Genomic DNA, 23,605 nt, shown 5'->3' on the forward strand with positions numbered 1-23,605 from the left:
ACAGGTAGATATGAGGCAAAAATCTCACACTTCATCATCAGTGTCCAATCTTCATTCAAACCCACTGAGGCAACATATAAGTATGTTGTTTTTAACTGTCTTTTGTTTTTCTTCCCCTAGTTCTGGTTAGTTGGGTTTTTGCTTAGTTTTCTTGTTTTAAACTGAGATTTTCACTTAAATAAAGAAATAGTAATCAATTGCTAAAGAACTCAGTCTAAAAAAAAAAGAGAAATTTTCTCAAAGTAGGAACAGTTTATCCATGAAAACTGTCATTTCTCCTATGAAAAAACAAGTTTAACAGAATGGAGACATAACTCTACACACTGAATTTCTCATTCTGACATTTTATGAGAGATCTAATATTTTAAATGTATAAGGTAGTTCAAATTATGGAAGATGTTTATTCCCATCGCGGGACGTGCCATAGATCGCCACAGTTCGTTCTTTTTTTTGGTCATCGCATCACAACACAGAAGAAAGTCCATAAAAACCGGTCTATTTGCAGCTAAATGTGTAGCCATCTATAATGGGAAGAGCTGCGTCATATTCCTGGGGGAAAGTTACCCCGTAGTACTACATACTCCAGCCATCTGACCTTCAGAGCTATTATGTTTCTTGAAGCCTTTGAGGTGAGGAATGAAGTTGCAAATAAGACCTAAATTATGTGTTGGCCAAAACTTGCACTTCGAAGCAAAGCACAATTTTCAGCACATCTGATTTGACCCCTCCAGTATTTTTCCACTTAATGAGTAAAGGTATTACTGTGTTAAAGAATTACTCACCCGATTAGGGACACCATCTGTTCCACTATATGTTTGCTGAATGTTATAATAACGAAAAGTTTCTGTAGGAAGGAAAACATCAGTTAGAGAAACATTTGATCAAAAGGGAAGCAGAGACAATGGGGTACAACAATTTATGTTCCTTTCCAACCAGACAGCTTCTCCAGCACTCACACATAGTTTTCCCTTCTCTTTTCTTTCAGGATCTTTAATTTTCAATACTCTTTTCCAAAAGAGGCAGGAGGAGAGAAAAGCTGTTTATTATTCTATTTCCTCATAGATTTCATTTCTTGCGATGTTTTGTAGCCTGTGTTAATAACCATTCGCATCCTCCCCAAACTTAAATTCCCAGAAGCTCAAGGTCACTTTACTCCGTCAACAATGTTTTAATGGAAAAACAGTCATCACTGTGCAGAAAAATGCACATCCCCTTACACAAACACATGTACTTAAAGATCACAGAAGTGAAAAATAACGTATCTTTTAGTCCCCTAGTTCATGTGCTCCAGACAGAAACGTAACAAAAACTACTCAGTGAAGAACAAAGTAAGAGCCATCAGGTACCTGGCTGTTCAAAAAACTTTGATTGTCACTGTCTTTAATGCAACAGACTATTTGGAACACTGTAATTCCAATAAAAGAAACTTCTGTAACACATAGCTTATTTTGCAGAAAATCCAAATGTCCGGAATTTTACCACTCCCTTCTCTTCTAACACAACTTAAAATTTTGTTAAAATAGCCTTTTGCTAATTCCAATTTTGTCATATTTGACAGCTTGCTGGTTTGCAAAGAGCGAGCAAGAGTGCATGTAGGTGCGTATACACACACAAACAGTTCCCACAGTCTCCTTAAATCAATTTAAAGATGACCTAAGGAGAACTGCAACCACTGGTCTGGAAAGAGGGGATGTGACTAGAGCTACACAAAATGACTCTGTGGTCCGGAGGAAGAGGCCAGTTAAAAGCAGCTCCAGGACGCCACTGTACCAGTCACCCGCTTCCTGTCTAGAGAGAGATTTCATTAAAAGCCTTTTCCATGACTCTTACATTTCCTAAATTCCAAATTGCAGCAAGATCACTACAAAATTCAAGGCTATTGCACAAGAGTATGCTTGAAATCAAGCATCGCAGAAAAGAGAGTTTCTGATAGCTAAACGTATTACAAAATAAGATGATTTACCAACTGTATGAGACACTGGGAGATATTTTTGCACTACATTTGATCTGAGCATGGAGCACTATAAATTATATAGCAAACATTCTGCTAGCTAAACAAGACAAATAAAATAATAAAAGGAGTATTACACAAATACTATTTCACTTTTCTATGTTGCCATCTAGCTACGCAGATTTAAAAGCAGGTAATACAAAAATAAGTGTGGAGAAAAAAGTTGTTCTATCACAGTAAATGAAAGAATTTTCAGATCTATTTATTTTTATTTTATTTAATCTATTTATTTTCTGTTTAAGGACTGGGCAAAGTAAAATAACCATTTACAAAAAGATGGGAAGAAAAAAAGGGTTGAAGATTGAAATCTTCTGTTCAGGCCAAAAGATTTTTAAGCAGCTTGAGGAGGGTACTAGACGAGTAATTTTACACTAGTAATAGCTTCTGCTATTTTAATGTAGCGACAGCAAAGATTTCCAAGCAACACAGCTACAGGCACTGCACCAGGCCTACAGAGATGCTTAAAAATAACCAAGGCCCAGCTGAAAACATTGGTTCTAATCATTACAAATAGAGCGATGCAGTTAACGATGCAGCACTAACCACACCACCACCAGTAAAGAATCGCCTGGGAATCGATATTTCATCTTTCATTGGACAAAATGATGATGCATTTTAAAAGCGAGACTCAAAATTTTTGAAAGCAACCGGAGATTCCGACTGCCAAATTCAGAAGATCCGGTAAAGCTCTGAGTTAGCAAGAAAAACTGGACACACTCTGAAATTGGGCCCTTTCAAAATAATACAGACTGAGGACACCAAAAATTGCTAACGATGCTTGAAGGAATATATGCCCAGAGCCGTACCCCCAGGCTGCTTGCTGCAGGGCCTGAAAGGAGTGGGGTTTTCTCTACACACTCAACTGAGATAAAAGGGAGCATTTAAAAGTGCCGCTTAACCGGTAAAGGCTAGTTGCAGTGCTCTTTGAAATGAGTATTTGTTACCAAAAAGGCAAGTTCATTATGAGTACGAAGTCCTTTCAGTCTGGTAAAAACCGTAGGTAAATAACTTGGCTAACCACCAATTTCCTGAGTGGTGTAGGCAGCGAGCTCATTAGTTTGTAGCTATAAATTATTCAGTTGCCTAAGTTTCGAGCGTAAGAAGCCTAGCAGATCCTTTATTGTAAATCCTTTGCACCAAATTAATTTCCATTACTTCAGGTCAGGAAGGGAGACTCCAGAATTCATTACGAAGTAACACAGTGTAACAGTCAAAAAAAAAAAAAAAAAAAAAGAAGAAAAAGCCTTCACCCCAGTGCCCTAAGGGAGGTGTAGTACTTGCCTGGATGTGCATTTTAATTACTGCTTTCCCAATCAAGGTTGCACCAAAGAAGGTCCAGAAGGGAACCAGAAAGTGTCCGCATGTTATCCCAGCCAGGTCGAACAGCGGGTTTGGAATCTACGAAGTGCAAGGGAAAGAAGTTCATGAATTGCAGCACGCACTTAGATGAACAGGAACACGACAGACTTTGAAACTTTGAAAAATGAACATTTTTCCCCTTATTCAACTTGATCCAAAACTCTTGTGTCTTAATACTTACAAAAATGTCAATGTCACACCACATAACTTAAGTCTCTGGGATTCGGCTAGACAATGTCCCAGACAATTCCATTCTCAGAGTCCCTCCTTACCCTTGGATTTTAAAAAAGCTAACAAAAAGTTTTCCATGTGAAATGCACAGAAACCACAGTAAAGCCATTTTGAGTGATTTATCAAATTTTCTCACTGACAAGCACATCACTCTTGGAAGCTAGTGTTCAAAATGATCCCCAGTGATTTCCATCTGAGAAAGTACATTAAAAACTGGCATTTACAGTCATATGTATCCAGTTTATTAAGCATATGCATTTCATTTAAAATTAAAAGTTGGTTGTTTTTTTTTTTTTTTATTGTTAAACTGTTGGCTTGACGTTTGGTATTGTGATACTATCTGTAAAATATTTTTGAAATTAAACCAAGAAAGTATCCAGATTCCAACCTTTCACACTTAGCGTGCTGTACAAGGGCAGACTGTCTGAGTAAACGCGTGGGGTATGTGTAATTCCCAGTAGCAGTGTATTACTGGGCTAATATCCTGCAGTATTTGTGTTGTTTTGTTACACAAACAAACAAACAAACAAACAGTGTAGATTGCTGGGGACCATAAAAGGATAGTAACTTTGCAACTGACTGGATGGAAATCTGAAATCTGTGAGAAAACCTTCTGAGGGTTATACTTAGCTGTTATAGACCAGCAATTCAAATTATGAGCACCCAGAACACCACCTGCATAGGAAGAAATCTGAAACGGTCCTCTAATCATGCCCCGAAACGGTCTCTAAACATGCTCCACTTCAACGAAAATGATTCTTTACCTCTGACAGCTGTCTCAGGCATAGGAGGCTAGTAAATTATTTACTTATACCACAGCCAGATAATTTTTGCTCTTCTGAGCCAAGTCTGCTCTAGGTCTCAAGTATGTTCTTTGTGGTTGGTTTGAGGGGTTTTTTGTAAGTTCACGGCACATTTACATTACTGCATTAGTATCACCATAGAGGGAGCAGCATGCTTTAGGCAGCGGTAACTGTGGATATCATCAATGCATTAAACATATCACAGGCAAAAGTTACTCAACAAGTCCCCATCAGGGTATATTAGCAGGCCCGCGAGATTTTCTCTTTGTTTGTTTTTGAATAAACACACACACGCAGTACTGAGAGTTGCCAAAAAAGCCCACAAAGACAGGAGGGCAAATTCTCACAAGTCACAGCAAGGATCTTCCAGGGCTAATTCTTGCTTTGTTCCTTCCCCAGAGCTGCCTCTACATAGGAAATAAGCTCCAGACAATAATACGGCTTTCTTATTGCCACTTAACAACATTACATTCAGTTGACTTCACTGGATAAACTTGCAAAGTTTTAAATTCAATTTGATTGTGGTTTTATGTAGCATTTAGAAGCCACTGCTTGACAGACAACAACCTGCAGCTAGGACAGTCATTACCACTTCATAAGCAAGTTCTCTAATCATAAAAAATACACCCAACTAAATTACAGGTTAAAATCCAAAAGCAAGATCACAATTACAGGGGGGGCAAGTAAAGGAGACACCTTCCAGCGTACAGAGAAGCAGCAACAAGCAAGAGAAGCCCTGAAGCTCGTGGGGGAACGCACAACTGCAAGGAGCACACGTGGGGAGCTGCCTTCCTCACCCACAGATGCAACAAAAATGTATAGCTTGGAATCCCTATGCTTTTTCAATGCCTCTGCCACGCTTAACCTCACCCTTTTTTCCTGCTTCTCTGCAGTTACTCTGTAAAGACACTGACAAATCCTCAAGTGCACTGTGGTGGATTCGTGATTCCTCACCCCTGCCCCAAGCCCAGGCAGCCTATCTCAGCAAAAGGAAGCTGGAGCTCAGAGCACGTTGAAGAACAGTGCAGTGAGTAGGTAAGAAGTTAAGCAAATGTTTAGGTATTACTAAGCAGGAACTACGAAGCGTTTACACATCACCTCTCGTGTTTACCAACTCCTTCCTCATGTTCTCCATTTATCCACATTTCACCTTGTCCGGCCACTCCAGGAACTCGTCCCTGCCAGCTACAAGCTGTTCTGATTACACAAGACAGAGAGAAGAGGCTGTGCAGTGATGTCTCACAAGATGGTGACTAGAGTAATGAGTCAGAGGCAGTGAAGGAGCAGTCTAAGAGCTTACTGGATGGAAAGATTTAAAGAACAGCTTGTAACCTACGTCTCCACTCTAAACATAAGGGGAGTTCAAAAGATTAGTAAACAGAAGTTGTATGCCAGTGACTATGATCAGATTAATTCTTTCCAGCTAACACAGGTTACTTACATTTGAGCTAATAGTTAGGCATTGTCATCTCCACAGTTTAGGAAACAGAGAGATGCTAGACAAGTGTGGAACTAAGACCTCATCAGCTGAGCAGCTGGCTAATGGCTGTGGTTATTCCGGAAGAATGGGATCATAGGGGACCTACACTTCCCCCCTTCCCTGTAATCACATTTCTGTGCATCACGTCCCACATTTTGCCTGGGGGACGGAAGAATAAGACACACCATTCCTACCGGTTTGCATTAAGCTTCCAGAGAGAGATTAAACCTCAAATGGTTCACTATTTTTATACTCCAAAAGAACAGTATTATCCTCCTTAAAACACTAAAATAGCACTAGCGGAGATGCTCGTATCAGCTCTTGTTTAGAGAGAAAAAAACCCTACAAGCAGTTTGTAGTTCATATAGCCATGACTCAAACTGGTTTCCTCATTGTGCTCCCTCTGGTTCCTAGTGACCCAGAGATATCTCCAGAGCAGACTTAGGAGAATTACTGTGGATGGATATCCTAATCAGGATTTATACAGGTAGTTTTCCACTCTTCAATTCGTGAATATCTATAGATCTGAAGATGTCAAGTACTGTACGCTATAGGACATAAACACCTCGAGAAATAATAATATGGTTCCAGCAGAATCTACAGGTAATAATACAGCTCTTGCTTTATCTTGCCAGCTAATAATCCGGGCTAGGAAAGTCCCAGCAGGGTAACTGTCAGTGGGCACCTCATCTGATCTGCCAAATACCCACTGGGGCAGAGCAGCGAGCGGCAGCGTGCGTACGCCTCTGTCAGAGAGGACGTGGCCTCAACATGAAAAGCAGGGAGCACCCTGGTCTGAAACAGAAACACAGAAACTTCTTGGATTTGAAGAATGTCTTAGTTCAGTCTTTTGTAAGTCTTCCTTACTGTGACAAGGCTTTTGCATCTTTAGTGAAGTGACCTGTTTTCACCAGGTCCCACCACACCACAACTGTACAATGAATTGCTTTATCTTTCAAAAAAAAAAAGGATTTTGCACCTTTCATTTCTGATGGATTAAAACGGAAATAGAATTATTCCAAACTGATTTTCTTCCATGGAGAACTAGTACCAAGAAGTCTGACGGTGAAGTTGAAGGAAGGGATAAGAACTGTGCTTTTCTGCAGAATTCACTGTGTTTGGTACTAATCGAGGACTGGAGTTTCCTCCATGCTATTGTACTTGCCAGTACCACAACCATCCCATTTCTCCAAGTACCACAGAGAACACAGAAAACAGCCAAGAAGGCACGAGGTTCCGTACGGACTCCGTACGGACAAAACCAAGTCACAGTTCGCAGCACTAGTTTCACTGCAGTACATTCAATCTGCAATTTGTGATTACAAAGATGAACTTACCGAGGCGCAGGCCAAAATGCCAAAGAACCCGACCTTCTGCACCAGGTTCTGGACAGCCAGTTTAGCCCGGGAAGCAAAATCCTGCAAGAAGAAAACAAAGCATTAAACAAGGCAAAACCTAAAATAAACATTTGTAAAAATTGTACGTGACTTCAATATCCTCCATGCTTTGGGATTTCCTAATTAGCATTTGGGAGAATTTTTAAAACAAAAAGGCCAATTTGAAACGCTGGGTTTTTAGAGGGAAAAGAGAGAAAATCAAATGCTCAGTGTGAAAATCTGACCACCCACATGTATTGAGAGTTTTATTTTTCAAAACCCTGCAAGCGGCACTAAGTTCACACTATGATGGAAACAGGTTTCCTAGTATTTATTTCCCCTTATCTTTGAATTGCCAGGGCTGCTTATACCTTATTCCTGCAACAAGCAAAGGGAATTAATGCCTTCAACACCATTTACAATGTTAAAAAGGTACTTTCTCAAAACACAAAGCCAGAATATAATAAACCCATTACATCCCGAGATCTTTACTCTCAAACCCAGGATCTTAATCCAAATAGCTAATTCCAGGTACTCCCTACAACAGACTTGTAAAGTTCATCAAATCCTTAGAGATGAATCTAAAATACTTGAAAAGCAACAAAGGTGGCAGACCACAGAACCTGTGAGCTGTTCCTGACAAAGCCATGCTAAGAACATGCTGCTGACTTTTATTTTGTGATCACAACTTTCAAACATACTCAGGATAAACTCAAGAGTCTCAAAGTTTACCAAATACAGAGTAAACATTTTAAAAAGCAAAAATAAAGATTCTCACAAGCAGTTTATTTGAATGTGAGAAGAGAATTTACATGTGAGTAAAATTCTGTTGATGCAAAACTGTCCAAAAGTTAAAATCAAGGTCAATATTATCTATTCAGGCTTGGCAACAGTAGTTATTAAAAAAAAAAAAAAAAGCTGAGTATCCTTGGTAATAGCAAACTGTAAAATGTAATTATTAATTCTTTTTTTAAAAACCTTCATATAAGCAATAACAAGCTGATTTTCCTATAGCAATGCAATATTCACTGATTTCAATTTTGTAGAAAACAGATAAATTTCACAAGGAAGTTACTTTAACCAATAATTAATTAAATTCTAAATTCTAGACTTCAAGATAACCACAGAAGAATTAAATTTATGTAACTGTAACTTTATTACAATTCTGTTGAAACTTTCAATACTCTATACCAATGCATGTAAATTACAATTACTTGTATTACTTGACAATGTTCTTCCATATTATTTAAATTCTGAGCTAGAGAACTGTCAAAACTTTCTATGCCAGATTAATAAAAATAAATATCTGTGATAAGGCCATTTGCTATCTTTTTACATCCCTTTTTCAAATAGTAACTTTTCTCCTTTACAGTGCTTTAAAAATAGTTTTTATTCTCAAATAAAAAACCCCAATTCTTACTGAAATCAGAATAATTCTATTTATTATACTTTATAGTTGAAAAAAATAACCCAAATTAAAATAAATACTTCAACTTAAAGAAAAATGCCAAATAAAGGAGATTTTCCTACATCTTACAGTGGGACATTTTTTACCCACAGGAGAATATAAACCCTCTTTTGCTAACTTTAACCAGGAGTAACACCTTGGGATCGTGAATGCCTTATTGCAAAATGGAATAGGTGAAATATTTGCTCTTTCTTGAAAACTTGTTCCTGATATTTTTCTATTGAACTTCTGGGATACGTAGAGTATGCATGAGTGATTAAAACCTACTCCCAGCGAGGCTGATACCGAACCCTTGAACTTAGGTTAGCAAAACCAGGTCTAGAACATGCCTACATGACAAATAAAGTAAAATTTTTCATGCTTTTCAGTTAAAGAATGCATTTGCACACAAAGTTGTTATAAATAACAAAGCATGATAATTTGCCAGTGAACCGAGTCCAAAAGTCTTGCGACGTCGAGGGCAGTTCCTTCTCAAACTAAAATTCCCTCATCATTATTTCCAAGTTAGTAAACAAAACCGAAACAAGGTAATAAATGATCACTAATACGGCTCAGCACTAATACACACGCTCGGTCCCACGAGGATTTGGGACGTGAACTGAAAAGGATGCAAAATTTCTGCAGAGTGATCACACAGCCAGCAAGAAGGGACATAAAATGCAGCCCACTAAGGAGACCACAGGTATTCTAATTCCTGATCCAACTACAAAAGTAGAAATATGCCTTCAGAATTTCCCTACAAACTCATTTCAAATTTAAAAGTTTGCTAATGTGTAACAATAATATTGTCCTTCCAGCAACAGATTTTGCTCTTTGAAAAGGTGAACTGAACAAGTAGTGCCTTATGTAGGAATTTCAGCTGTCTCCCCCTCTGCTCTATAACACAACAGAATGTGACCATGATATTTTCAGTTCCTATTTTTGTTCACTATTTCACAATGCTCCTGGGGTTAGAACAATATTTCACTTTTATAAGCCACTAAAGATTTTTTTTCACAGCTCCATAAATCTCATTGTAAAGTATCTTTAAAATAAAACGCTACAATTATTTCAAATAGGTCCATGATTATATTACAGTGGAAGTTGTTTCTATTCTAATTTTAACATATTTACCCATTCTTTTAGACTGTGTTGCTAACAGACTGCTGTATTAATTTTCACAGGCTGGAATTGGAAGCAAACTCTCTAGCAAGTGATCTACAAACTAATGCTTGCAGCACAGCTGTTTTAATAAAATATATATTATTATAATTATATATAGATTAACTTTATGAACTTAATGTAAGCACAGTGCACTATTTTTCATGAAATTTCTTATAAATAAACAGCTTCCCTGACCCACATTCTAGACTGCTGCAAATTCAAGGCTGCCCTTAAAACTAATTTTTTCCCTCCAGCTAAAAACATACAATTTTTGTTATAAAACCAATGATGAAAGTGTTGAAAAAAGTGTGACAAGGCTCTCTCTCTCAAAAAAAAAAAAAGTTGGGGCCATTTTTCTCACCTTATTAACTCATAACTTTAATAAAAGAAAGTTATTACTCAGATTGTTGTTTTCTTTAATTTTTTTTTACATTCACTATTACAAGTAGTCCATGCACAGCTATAGTTCTAACAATTTCAGTCAAGAAATTCTAATTTGTCTTCCTTTTTTCAAACTTTCTAAACAAGCCAAAAGAGATAAATTTAGGATTTTTCCCCTATTCTCTATGATGTAATGTAATCACAACTACAAATAACCTGCACAGTAACATACACATCAGGGCTGCAGCACAGCTATGCATTCACAGCCTCAACATTTGCTTTAATGAAAACGAGTTCAGAAATACTTCTGTTTGGTTGCTTCCTTAAATTTAATTTGTCAAATCTTTGCGACATCTGCAATAATAATAAAAAAAAACCCTTAAAAGTTTCATTTCTCAGAGAATACAATCATCCGTTTCACAACTTCTACCTATTTCACAATATAATTTTTCTGTTATAAAGCCTGCACAGGGAACAATCTTTTCTCTACTTTTTTAAGCATTTGAAATAAAAGCAAAACAACTTTTATCACTTACTTGCTTTAAAAAAAAAAATAAATAAAAAAGACATAAAAATTCAGCTACTTACAGGCAAAACATTTTCCCCCAAAATTAAAGTATCTAGACTGGACTCGACTCTCAGCTAATGTGATTCATTCTCTACAACATTTCAGGATGCTTTAGCTCACTGTGTCCTTTTCAAAGATGATTTGTTTTTTTGGTTTGGAAATAGATTTCCTGTGACTGCTACAATACAGGCAAAGGAAGGTTAAATGATTAAACATTACTTCATTGGGTTAATCATCCGATCTCAAGAATTGGAATGGAAATAAGAGGCATAAAAAGGTCAGTACTGAAATACTGATTCACAAGTCTCAGCTGGCGGCTTGAGGAAGTTTGCTTCATATCTGCCTTCAGTAAAATGGCACATTTTATTGATACCAGCATTTCATTACTACATGTTGCAAAAGCAAAAAAAACCCTCCCAAACCTCTAAACCTAAACGGAGAGAAGAGTTTTGCTGCTAAGTAGGATTTACCGCAATGTTAAGCTTACTTGTAGCCTTAACTACAAGGCTTCGTCCCATCCCTCGGTTTTATTTTGTTTCCATTTATAATTTAATCTCTATTTCTTCCTTCTCCCTTCATTGTAAAGTAAGTCACACAAGCTCTTCTGTATTTCAGTGAAGAACATCTGACTAGATTTAGTTAAAACAAGCTTGAAAAAAAATAATTAAAAAATCAATTTTTACCCTTTTCCCTCTCTAACACTGATTTATTATCAGAAAACAGAACGGTCACTATTGTTCACATTGAAATTGTGACACCTGTTTTTTCTTAATCTCTAAGAACAGAGACTGTTGATGGATCCATAGCAAGTAACTCACTGATGGTTACCAAGGAGCTCTGAATAATCAGCATCGGATTGAATCCCATAGTCCTTACAGAAACAACCCGTCAGACTTGGACAGGAGATATTTTCTTGACAGACCGCACAGATGGACCTATAATGATTATGTAATAGAACAGTTTATTTTCTAACATGAAGTTGCAATGAGTTTTTCAGAGCATCAAGCAAGCTATGACTCCCTGTCACAAACCAAGTCTTCCTTGCATGCAGCAGTGGTGATGGTCGTCAATCTCTGAAAGATATGATCCACAGTTCAAATTATTTGAGGCCCAGAAAAACTTTTCCTCTATCACAATTTTGTTCTGCTGTAAATACATCAAGCACTTTACAAATATATTGGTAATATTGGTGTATTGGTGGATATAGCACAAAGAAGGTGGCCAGTAAAGAAGGAATACATCAGACTAAATTCAATCCGAAGTTCACAGGGCATGTATTCTCTACCAGTAAAAACAGACAGTGACTTAATGAAGGATCAGGGCGAAGTCAGTGATGCGAGTATTAATGCAATCACTCAAGCAGGGTATTAATTACCTAGCAGATGGTAACTAGCAGAAGTTCAAAATAAATTTCTGGAAGGCTTGGGAGGGGTTATGCAGGATTTGTTACTCTAATAAAAAAAAAAATTCATTAATGAACATTAAAAAAACCCAAAGACTTAAACAGGGATCTGAAGTGAATGTGTTGCACCTTGAGGTCCCTCTACAAACAAGGAGAATGCGACGGTTGCTGCAGAGATCGGTATTCATCCCAGTGCCAGCAGACTCCCCTGATGCAAACGTGTAACTTGCATTGTGAGGAAGAAGTAGACAATCCCTCAAGATTTGAGCATCATTTATATTATGGTTATAATATTTACTTACTAGGAACAAAGTTAAATTATCCAAATAATAATCTGGAGAGAAGAAGACTGAAGACGATGCATGAAGCTACCATCTCAGATTATTAAAATTATCAATTCCTTAACATTTAAAAAGCTGCCTACAGAGACAGTGCTCCTTTTTATGTAAAAATCTGAGTTATGTTAAAAATGAGCTGCACAATATTTTGTTTCTTCTGGCTTTCTATTACAACACAATGGAATCAAACACAACTTATGGGAGAATGACCATTTGTGGTTAGGCAATGAATTCTAGAATTTCAGAGGACTGGGAAGAATTATTAACTCATTGAAATAACATATTAACTGCAGAAGAGCAGTTTTAAAGAAGTCAGGGAGCTACCTACAGGCTGAGAGGTTACAACATACATCCACGCTAAGAAAGCACATCAGCAATGACGTTTAAGAATCGGCACAGAAACCTGGAGTTAAGATGGGGAGAACAGAGATCGAGATCCAGTTGATAATCATTGCCTGTCACTGCAAATAGTTCATTACTCAGTGACCAAAGAAACCAGTTCATACCTCTCCTGCAAGACATCAAAGGTAATAGATCTCATGAGTAAGGTTCCATTAAGTTGCAAGCAGGAATATTTTGATAGTGGTTCATGGCGGTACTGATCTCCCGCTCCGTCAGCTGCAATGACTCTCAACGTCTAAACGCGTATGGAAAGGGCCGTGGCCTTGGATCTCTGTTCTAGCTTTCTCAAAAATGTTTCCAGCTTAATGCACGTAAGGGGCAGACTAAAAGGGGATATTTTCCATCTTGATGCCTGGAGAGAAGAGGGTGTGAGAGGTAAGGTTTAAACTTACTTATCACTGGGAACGCTGGGAAAGAAAGACCCTGTCTTGGAAACTGGGCTGTCAAAAGACAAAGTTGAAAAAGGTTTTCATGGATTACTCAAAGCAGCTAAGGGAAGGTAGCAGATCTAAGCAAGCACTGGATTTGATAAAAGAAAGGTATTTACGTACCATAGGCACAGGACAGACGTGCCAGATTAAGAGGACTGGCTCAAATTCTAAGCTTGTGAATTAAATAAACTTCACAAGAAGTCTGGTTTTTCCGAGACATTAAATTCTGGAAAAGGAACAGGGTAACCATATGGGAAAGTTACAAGAGAAAAATATGTCCATGTTGAAAATGAAAGCATAGTTTTGGAAAGTAGAATATGAAGATGACTGAACAGCAATGAAGCAGGGCTGCTGACTTCACAGGCTTTACCAAGATCTGCGGAGAGACAGCAGAGCAGTACCTACAAAATCTGACTAAACAGCCTATGTCAGAGATCTGAGGACTTAAAGGTAGTAAGAATTCAAACCATTCTTCAGAATATTTGTAGGCAAGGATGAGCATACAGTAGGTACAAATCCCAAGTATGGGGATATACATAAATTTAATAAATATACAGGTGAATTCCTCTACTAGCCTTTCCTAGACAAGAATACTGAATACAGATTGTTGAGGGAAGTGCACAGATTTATTTCCACATCTGTTTGTGTTCAAATTGTTGAGGTTGGTTGCATGTTAAGGGGTGATGCTGCAATCCACAAAGATAATCAGAAAGATGCTCATCTTTGAGACTTTGTAAACTCAGACATGTGAGTAACTACAATCAGTCCTTGTACCAGAAAAATTGAAGTTTTTTCCACAGAAAATACAGTTAAACCTATTGTCTTCAATAATCAGATTTTTAAAACTGCTAGAAGAGAAAGATGTAAGAAGCCATAGATAGAGCTGTGCGCAGAGTTCAATCCTCTGCACATCGTATGGGAGCAGAGCATAACAGAGTGAAGTGTCCATTCTAACAGCAAGCTTTGCTTTCCCTGCTCATTTAATTTTAACCTGTCCTGGAGTAAACGTGTGAAACTTCCGAGTAATGAATCCATTACACGGTAAATCTCCATTAACATGAGTAGGAAGGAAGTCAACCAGCTCTGGATTAAAACAGACTATTAGCATTAGGACACTTGTAGGTATTTTCTTCATTTCATTAACCATCTGTACCATGGTAAGAACATTTTATTTTCCTCTCCCCTAGACCTTGGGGGAAGAACCAGCAAATGCTTCTTCATAGTAAAACTCCATCTTGGGAGCTTAGTTTCAAGATTTTGGACTGTTACAATCCAACACCATGCTCAAGTTTGGAAGTGATATACCAAAATGAACACGTATTATTGACCTCAAGGAGTTAGTAGATACTCTCAAACTTAATGCCAGCATTTTCCACAACTAGAACTGAAGCTCTCGGACTTCTACATAGAAAGTCCTTTTGCTTCACACTGTAAGAATAAAGAAATTTTGTCAAGAATAAGACACAATTAAAGGAAACAGTCTGAAGGAAGAGGAAGAAGTATGTCCTTTCCGTCTTATCAGGTCTGTCCTACAGAGCAGTAGCCCTTTTTAACCACATCTCCTGCCACCTCCACCCCTCATTTCAGGCCTGTGCAGTAGCATGAAGGATGTCCCCTTTGACACTTTGCAATTTATTGTAGTGCACGACAGCAAGAAAAAGAAATAAAATTTATTATCTCTTTGCTTGCCTACAGAACCTACTTTATTCACATCTCGTAGGAGATCTGAGAGCGAGCGAGATCCTGCAATCTATTTCATGGACAAGAGTTGTCAGTTTGGCATGTCAGGGAAGCAGCAAGGCCGTTGGGACAGTCCAACGTTGGAGGAGATTACCAGAGAGGTTGTGCAGTCTCCAGTCTTGGAGGCCTTCAAGACCAGACTTGACAATGCCCTGAGGAACCCTGAGCTGATCTCATAGATTGACACTGCTCTGAGCAAAAAAGTTGGACTAGAAAACTACTTCAGGTCCCTTTCAAGATTAATTTTTCTGTGATTCCATAATGAGATACTAGCAGCCACCTACTGAGAGAAGAATGAAGTAAAAGAACATCCTGTCACTCTGGTTCCCACACATCAGCCATTGACCTCTGCAGCCTTTGCTTCTACAGTTGAAAGCATATGCTGGCATTGCCTCCACCAACGTGCTGGCTGCCTAAAATACCATTGCAGCTGCACAGTGAGTGCTCATTTATCTCAAAGCTATTATTGCAATTAGTTATTGTGGCCCAGGTCTGCTGATCTAGTTATAGTGGCGTGACGAGCAATTCCAGGATTGCGTCAATTTTTTTTTTTTTTATCCATTACAAATTTCAAGTCCTATTTTTGGGCAGTTTAAGATCCAGACGCTGTAAGGAAGGGCTCATGATTGCTGGAACAAAGTGAGTGATTGCTTTGCTTTGGCCACCATGCTCAAGAAAGGAAGCAATTTTCAATAACCAGACAAAACGATTGATCTTTTCAATCCCTAACAAAGCAAAGCCAAAGTCACCAGCACCGAAAAAACCACACTGTTCCTCCACAGAGAACTTAGAAATAAGGAAGAAACCCCATGCACAGAAAAGCCACTTGCAGAATAAAAGTGAGCAGTTTCTTACACAGCTGACAAATCCTTTTGCACACACAAAATCTTCCTACTCAGCCACGCCAGCGGATGTGCAATGCTGAGCATACCTCTTGCCTGTTCTCCCTGGGAAGCAGCAGAGGTTCCCAGACAGCTTAGAGAAGTGGTCTGCATACCAGACTCTTGTACAACACCGATATTTAAACAGTGTCTGGAGCAGGGGCAAAAAAAAAAAAGTAGCCATTTTCTTGATTATGCTACCATAATTCATTTCTATCAGTTATTGAAGACTCTCCCTGAAAAAATATTTTTGAAGCGGCTTATCTGAGCCAAACTTTTGATCATTTATTGGTCTTTTTCAGAGGACTGGGGAGTGAAATATCAAATATTTAGGACCCAACTGATCACTTAGAAACTTGCGTCAAGCATCCCTGATGCACACAGGACAGGGCATGCAAACTCCTATGGCCAGAGTTCAACTGCTTCTCCATGACTATACTGCAAATGCAGCTTGCAAGATTTCCAGTAAACTTGGTGACATTCTTTGTGGAAAAGTTCATTTCTGTTGTAAAGCGAGAGATTTGTTACTGAAAAAATTCCTCCGAGCTAATATCCTAATATTGCGTGGAAAATATTGCAAAGTAATCCAGATTTCTTCAGCGGGTCGATAATTTCTGATTTACGTACTTACACACTAAACATTAAAATGACAGAGGGCTGCATAAGCAAGTTTTAGGGAGCAGACGTTATCGCAAAGAGCTGTTCAAAGACGAATATGAAAAAGTCATCTCTAGATTACCATTAGCAAACGTAATGTAATGCTCAGTGCTGTTTTTTCCTTATCTGTAAGCAGGTGTGCAAATGAATAGAACAATGCAGGCACAAGACTGCCCTATTCTCATGCCAGTGTCCAAAGAAATCCAGCAAGGAGGTGGCTTACACATTTGTTACTCATAGCTCCTATTGTCTACCCTCTGCCTCTATTAACTCTTTGCTACCTCTTTTCTCAGGAAGTTCTCTGTAACAAGTTCCCTTATTTAAAGCTTTCATTGACTCATTCCAAAGCTTATTTCAACTCAGTAATTTTAGAGAATAATTTAAAACTAAGCCGATACTTAATATATTCACTGCTGATTACATTGTGGAAAAAAAACCAACACCACACATTTACTATTAGTTCACTATCAGTTTGCCATCTCACTCTTAAGCTGTAGCATTCATAGGAAGTTTCTAAAGTGAAGCTTCAAGTTTTGATTAGTTTTGAATTTCCATTTAATTGTGGGCCAAGATAAAAGAGGTAAGATACCTCCCCTACGTATCTAGTAACAAATGCAGGTATCAAAGCTCAGCAACACAGAGTGTAGAGACAAGCCTCCTGGTGGCCACCCATCAGGCAGCCCAGACCAAACACCAGCAATCTCTTTCTTGTACGGCACAATTAATAAAGAGAGGAAGCTGATGAGGAAAGGAGGTGACTGGAAGACTGAGCAAGAGAAATTATGAACGGAATTTGATGTTGGGCTTAAACAAGTTATTTCTGGGAAAACAAAAAAAAAAAAGAAGTCAAGGTTTTCCAGTTATTGTATGTGACTCTACCACTTCCATTTTTATGATAACTGCTTTATAAAAACCTGCTTGCGGTCTGCTTTAACTTCTTTTTTTTCTTGTACCAAATACCCTTAAGACCTTTCGATTAAACAAGCCAGCAGCCAGCGAATCCTTTTCAAGCAGGAACTTATCAGATGCTAGCTGTTAGCTTCATCATGGGAGAGATCCATTTTTCATTTGGCATCGTATTTTTACGCTGCTCATTAGTAACATTTTGCTTATTACTCGAACCTAATCCATTCCATTTGAATTAAGTCACAGTGTCGGTCAGAACACAGTGCTGGGTTCCCCAAGTAACCATGGCTGGGTGTGGTACCGCACTTTGTTCTGCTTCTGCAAAGAGAAACCCCACATGAAGATGTGGGGAAGCAATCCAGCTCAAGGCAGCAGACCTTTCAGAAACGCTGGAAAGATGGGTTTAACGTGTGTCTCACTGTCACTATCGCAAAAGTTCATCAGTTTAACTCCTTGCAGGCAAGAAGCTGACTCTCCGAGCAGGAAGTTGTTCGGTGGAACTCCTGACGCAATGCAAACCGAAGCAGTTGCAGCCTAGTTTAATACAAACCCTCTTGAGTCCACGTTGACAAATTCTTTAACAAGCCCTGTGGTTACAGGGAAGCTGGTTTCAGTCTGAGTCACTCCTGTTCAAACAGTTTACTGGAAATGGAGGGGAGGGGGAATTTTCAGAGAAGTCATGTGATGGCCAGACAAACCACAACCAGTAAAGGTTCAGCGGAGTCAAAAACAGGTCCCAGCAACAACTGACATTCAGTGTGCAGATGGCACTCAATCATTTACAAACCGTCCTGCTGCATCTCAGCATTTCTATGGATTTAACCCTTTTTCAAGTTTGTGTTCTTTCAAAGGCAGGACGGAGTTTGGAAAGTAAACAAACAGCAGTGGTTGATAGTAACATAGGCAACTAGAAAATATTTTTACATGGAAAATTTGGCTGCAGCAACGGTGTCACAGAAGCATAGCCTGACGTGTAAATCATTAGTTCTTAAAAATATGCCACTTAATGAATCCAAACACTTACAGTCATTAAGGATTAGATATACAGCAAAGATATTAGTACTTTCTCCTCTTAGCAAGGAGTACCATGATAGAGCAAGGGCCCACGCATTACGCATTATCACCAAGTACCTTGAGGGAAGCTGGCATTAGAAGCTTCATTTTCACCAGAAACCTCCGTCAGCTTTAAGTGTTTCAGCACGACAGAGAAAAGATGAGAAAACTAAGCAATCAGCAACCATTAAACTGGCAAAAGAGCGTCCCTCCACATGTGTGTGTAGACATGAAACTGTACAAAACTATGCTTGCACTGTATTATTACCAGCATGCTGCCCCAGCGCTAAGTAGTAGATTCACTTCCCCTAATTGAGAGGTTGGTTTGAACGGCTGCACTGGAGATACTCCCCGTGGCTAAAAGGGGAGCTCTGATAAAAACCTCCTTTGCTCTGGAATTCGACTGCAAGAGAGTTAACAGCAACTGCGATACCGCTTCAAACATTCATACTCTTTTTTTTCCAATACTGCCTGAAGTATTAAGAAATCAGACTGAGCTGCTCTGTTTTTCTATAGCGTGCTGGGCTCTGCATTGTGTGGAACTCTGAGAAAAGAGCCCTGCTTGTAAACCACACTCCTTCTCCAGGGCAAAGCCGCTTGATTTTCACAAGAGCAGCTCTGACGCTGCCTTTATGTAACGGGGACGAGCTCGCTGGCGCGCACACACAGGGACGCGCAGAAAGGAGAAGTGGGTGTTCCTTTAAAACGAGGGGCTTTTTCTGAAGTATGCTAATGGAAAGTACAAGGCAGAGTTACACATCATCTGCAGGCTAATGAGTTTTCTCAAGACCTAGCTCAAGGAGACAGGTCACTTAGGTCTGAGATTTATGACAGAAAATCCATCAATAGACTCTTTAAAGTAAATAGTATTTTACCCCGTGTAACTTGGAACGGGGCACTAAACCTTTACGCTGTTTAATCCTTTTAGGTTTGGTTGGGTTTTTTTTTATAGCGCCAAGCTAGCAAGCACATTCCCCTCACAGATCCTTCAGGCTGGATGTTATATTCATGCTTTATTCTCACCATAGAAGATGCTCATCTGTTTCTCAAAATTACCATTGTTTTTGAGAAACAGCAGCAACAAGCTTTCTAAACAAAACACACGCAGGCAAAAACGTCAAGCCACTTGGCTTTGCCTTGTAGGCACAGAGCAGCTCAGCAGAAGTAGAGGGGAAACTATTCTTCAAAGTCTCACACACCCATCTTCATGCCTTTCCAAAAGGCAGGACGAAGTGAGACCTTTACACTGAAAGACGGCCCCTACCATTTGACGTCAAACATTTGTAGTAGTCTCCATGGCATAACGCACTTGTCACATCCCCTGTGTTTTCTTAAGCATAAAGCTTCAACTTGGGAGACTGGGAGAAGCTGATGTAGGTAATAAAAATTGTTATTGAGTAATTTAAAAATAGACCTCGTAACTGCTCATGAATAGCAATTACAGAACAAATAGCGATAAGCTATGCTGAAGATCGGGATTTACTCAAGGTCATAGGAAAAGGCAGGCCTGTCTCCCACAGACATCTAGCAAAAACATGATTGAAGCCAAAAGCAAAAAGGAAGTCATATTAGCCAATGGAAAAAACTGAACTGTCAGTTTTATGAGTGCAATACAATTTAATCGGATTGTCAAAGCCTCATGTTAAAAGAGTTTTATAGAAACCAAACCACAAGTGGAGTTTAAAAAGATCTTTTTTTTTCCTGGCCATCCATCCACAAAACAACATGCTTCAATCCAAATTCAATTGCCAAGAAAATAAAATAAAAAAGTACTGGTAATAACACCATCATTTTTCTTAATTAATTACACAATGCCATTCGTTTACTAAGGGCAGTCAATACAGCTAGCTATATTTTGGCCTGTCCTGACAAAATGCTCTCTAGCAAAAATTTTCTTCCCAAGAATCTTACTGTGCATTCTGGAAACCAACTCTGGCTGCTCCCACAACTGTACACGCATATAATTTGCTGGGAGAGTTTCAGTAAACACAGATAGCATTTCAGCTCTCGAGTCATGTATTCAACTGGTTTCGTTTGGTGGTTTTTGTTTTTTTTAACCACGACTTGATTTTTATACAGTTAGGGATTACTTGGCAAAGCAAAGACTGATGATAGAGTAAAGAACAAAGCAGATTTTTTTTTAAAGTAAAAGTATATATTTATATCAAGAAAATACCCTGCCAGAACAGTTTAAAGACAGCAGTGCATGGTAAATAGCATCTGCTGGTTTTTTAATAGCAGTCTCATGACCCGTTTCAACTGAGACAGAGTGGCAGACAAAACAGGATAAGAAGGAAAAATACAGAAGGGAAATTCAGTGGCAAGTAGTTTGAGGAAAAAAATGTTTAATTTCTTCTAAAACACTATCAATAACTTGTGAACAGGACGCAAACTCCTGACCTGAATGAAAAATTATCTACAATAGTATCTGACTGAGGTACAGCATCAGCTGCAAACTATGCTGCAACACAAGCAGTATTTAATCCATCAAGAAAATAAATGACAAGAGCAATAAAAAGGGATTCAGAGCAGTTTGGTTGCATTTTCACATCAGGAAAAATATGTTTCCTCAGGCTGATGAATGGGTCATGCACTGGCCCCTGAGGGTGTTAGTGGCAAGGCAGGCAAATGTCATCTGAAGGGAATGAGCTGACTGAAAATCAGCTCCTGCCCAGGGAAGCTCTAAATGCAGCTAAACCCACCATGGTTGTGGAATAGCACCTCCTCTCTCACTGGTTTGTTAGCCCACTTTCTCCCTACCTTTAGTGTGCTGTTCTTGGAAGTTCTAAATAAGTGCAGTACTTGTAGCAAATAACTTTGGCTGCACTATTGGATGTGCTTCAACAAGCTGCATTCCTGCCCTCCCATCACCAGAGGTATCTCAACCAAGCAGAGGATCTTCTTCCATCCCTGGGAAGTCCCTCGTGAACTCACACCAACTGATTTTTGGCCCATTCCCACTTCATTGGAATGGTTATTTACTCCATCTAGTTGTTCTGTGTTTTATTAATTCTGTTGTTTTGCACTGTTCTTACTTGTGCAGTCTCTGCGTGTTCCAGCATCTCCTCAAATTCCTGGTACTCTTCATCATCAGGTTCAGCACCAGAGAGTCGGGCCGCCCTCGCCATAAAATATGGAGGCAGCTCTCCAATGGCTGTGCCTGCACCCTGGGAAAAGAATAATATTTTCGTGTTTATTCTTAAATAGGAAACATGTGATATGCACAGACCCATGGACATTTCAAGTGATTAGAACTGATGAGACCAGCTGCTTTCAGAAGTTTGCTTTTATCCACCAGGTCGAATTTCTCCCCATTTCAAATGTAACACTGTTCCTCCGAAACCCTGCTTTTCCCCTTCAGCAAAATTCAGCTTCTCTCAGTGCAGACTCTCGTGCTGCAAGTCAGTGGCTCCCAAGCCATGCTGAGCAAGGTCAAAACGACGTGATCTGTGCATCGCTGGGGCCCTGCGGAGCGGCACGTTGCCCAGCTCCGGCAGAGCTCGGCAGCCGGCGGCCAGCTGCGCCGGGGAGGCTGCAGCTCGTCGCTGCGCCGCAGCCGGAGAGCCGGCCAGGCTGGGGGCCCTGCTATCTGACACGATCCCTGACTCAGCACAGCGCTGCCATCTCACCCCACCGCATGATGCCAGACACATTTGCCGGCATGTGACAGCCCTTGCTCCTGAGCGGCCTTCGGAATGATCTGGGAACTCCTCCCCGGTGCCGTCATGGAGTTTACTTGTTCAGTCATGAGACTCTGCAAGTGTTTATTAGAAAACAGGCTCGAGTTTTACTACAGCTATGAGCAAGGAAAATAAGGTTAAGTAAAGCTTGATCTCGAGATTTTTCTCTCCTTAAGACGGAATGAAAAAAGCCAAGAGAACTCGAGATGAAAGCACGGTTCCCTTCTCACCGCAGGAAAATTATATTTGTTTTCTCAGGACATCAAATGACTCATTTCAATCTTGTGGGTAAATGCAACTTTAGCTTAACCAAGGCAAAAAGAAAGAGAGACATCTAAGATTGAACATATGGATAAACAGAGGCTAATGAGACAGGCACCTGGACTAAACCCAGAATGATTTAACTATAGGACAGGTAATAGCACAAGAGTTGGGCACCACGCTGGGAAAGTGCTAAAACTCAGCTACGTGCAGATGGCTTTTCTCTCTTAGGGTCAGCAGTGAGTAACAAATGCTTTTCTATTCCTTTGAAGCAACGTGAAAGCTTTTCAATTTCCTTTGTTCCTGCTCTATATGTAGCTGCAAGCAAGGGAGAATTCCAGCTGCTGTGGATATTCCAAATCAACAGGTTGTGGTTTTAAATACTGCCGCTCTCTGCAGTCACCCAAACCGCTCAATTCTCCGTTTAAGCATATAAAGTGCACGGCCTCATTTGTTTATGCCCTTGTTTTCCACAGAAGAAAAATTTAAACGAGTGCAACAAGCTGAACTTCATTAATCTGCCTATTTCTGGCACAAGGGAAGATAAGCCTGAAAACAGTAGCAACAACGCTTCAGAAAAATTAACTTGAGGTTATGTTCTCAGGGTGATGCAAGAACAAATAGTCACATTGCTTCTCCAGGCTCTGCCAATTTGCTTTGGCTTCATTTTGTTAACTGAGGAAAAGGTTTGCATGCGTGTACTGGACATGAACTTTCTTTAAATTGGATAAGTCACATGCTCATTATTACAAAACATTTCAGAAGTGCAACAAAAATCATATGATTTCATGTCTGCTGGAGATAGGTTCCTTAAGTGCATGGAAGAAAAAAAAAAAAAAAAAAAAGGCAGCAATTAAGGGATCCAAACCAGTAACTATTTAACTGCTTTTTGTAACATTAGCTGTCCATTTTTACCATTTAACTTTGAATGCCAGTTTTACATGGAGATTCCTTGGACTAACAACAAATTGGAAAGGCAAATGCTAATCAAAATTCTTTTACACAAATACATTCAGAAAAGGAAACTGGGAAAT

The 23,605-nt window shown here is 39.3% G+C and overlaps 1 protein-coding gene and 1 long non-coding RNA gene across 10 annotated transcripts in view; one reads left to right on the forward strand and one right to left on the reverse strand.

Moving 5' to 3' along the window:
* Positions 1 to 23,605, reverse strand: part of VMP1 (vacuole membrane protein 1) — a 71,292-nt gene that overhangs the window by 15,392 nt on the left and 32,295 nt on the right. For 8 of the 9 annotated variants that reach the window (XR_012838403.1, XR_012838402.1, XM_075771624.1 and 5 more), the window contains 4 exons: positions 21,666 to 21,797; positions 7,222 to 7,302; positions 3,293 to 3,409; positions 783 to 844 (listed from right to left, as the gene is read on the reverse strand). Coding sequence is in view for 7 of the 9 variants with exons in the window: in XM_075771624.1 (XP_075627739.1) it covers positions 783 to 844; positions 3,293 to 3,409; positions 7,222 to 7,302; positions 21,666 to 21,797 (392 nt within the window). In the remaining 2 variants the exon portion in view is untranslated. Of the gene's footprint in view, positions 1 to 782; positions 845 to 3,292; positions 3,410 to 7,221; positions 7,303 to 21,665; positions 21,798 to 22,259; positions 22,299 to 23,605 lie in introns of those variants that run through there. The other variant, XM_075771628.1, reaches the window with a different exon arrangement.
* The window catches only part of LOC142604540 (uncharacterized), a 43,242-nt gene that overhangs the window by 9,059 nt on the left and 10,578 nt on the right, over positions 1 to 23,605 (forward strand). Inside the window, exons 2-3 of the long non-coding RNA XR_012838404.1 lie at positions 5,298 to 5,439; positions 11,601 to 13,337. This is a non-coding gene — a long non-coding RNA (uncharacterized LOC142604540). The remainder of the gene's footprint in view (positions 1 to 5,297; positions 5,440 to 11,600; positions 13,338 to 23,605) is intronic.

This window comes from Balearica regulorum, chromosome 19 (assembly GCF_011004875.1).
Source record: "Balearica regulorum gibbericeps isolate bBalReg1 chromosome 19, bBalReg1.pri, whole genome shotgun sequence".
NCBI classification, from domain to species: domain Eukaryota; kingdom Metazoa; phylum Chordata; class Aves; order Gruiformes; family Gruidae; genus Balearica; species Balearica regulorum.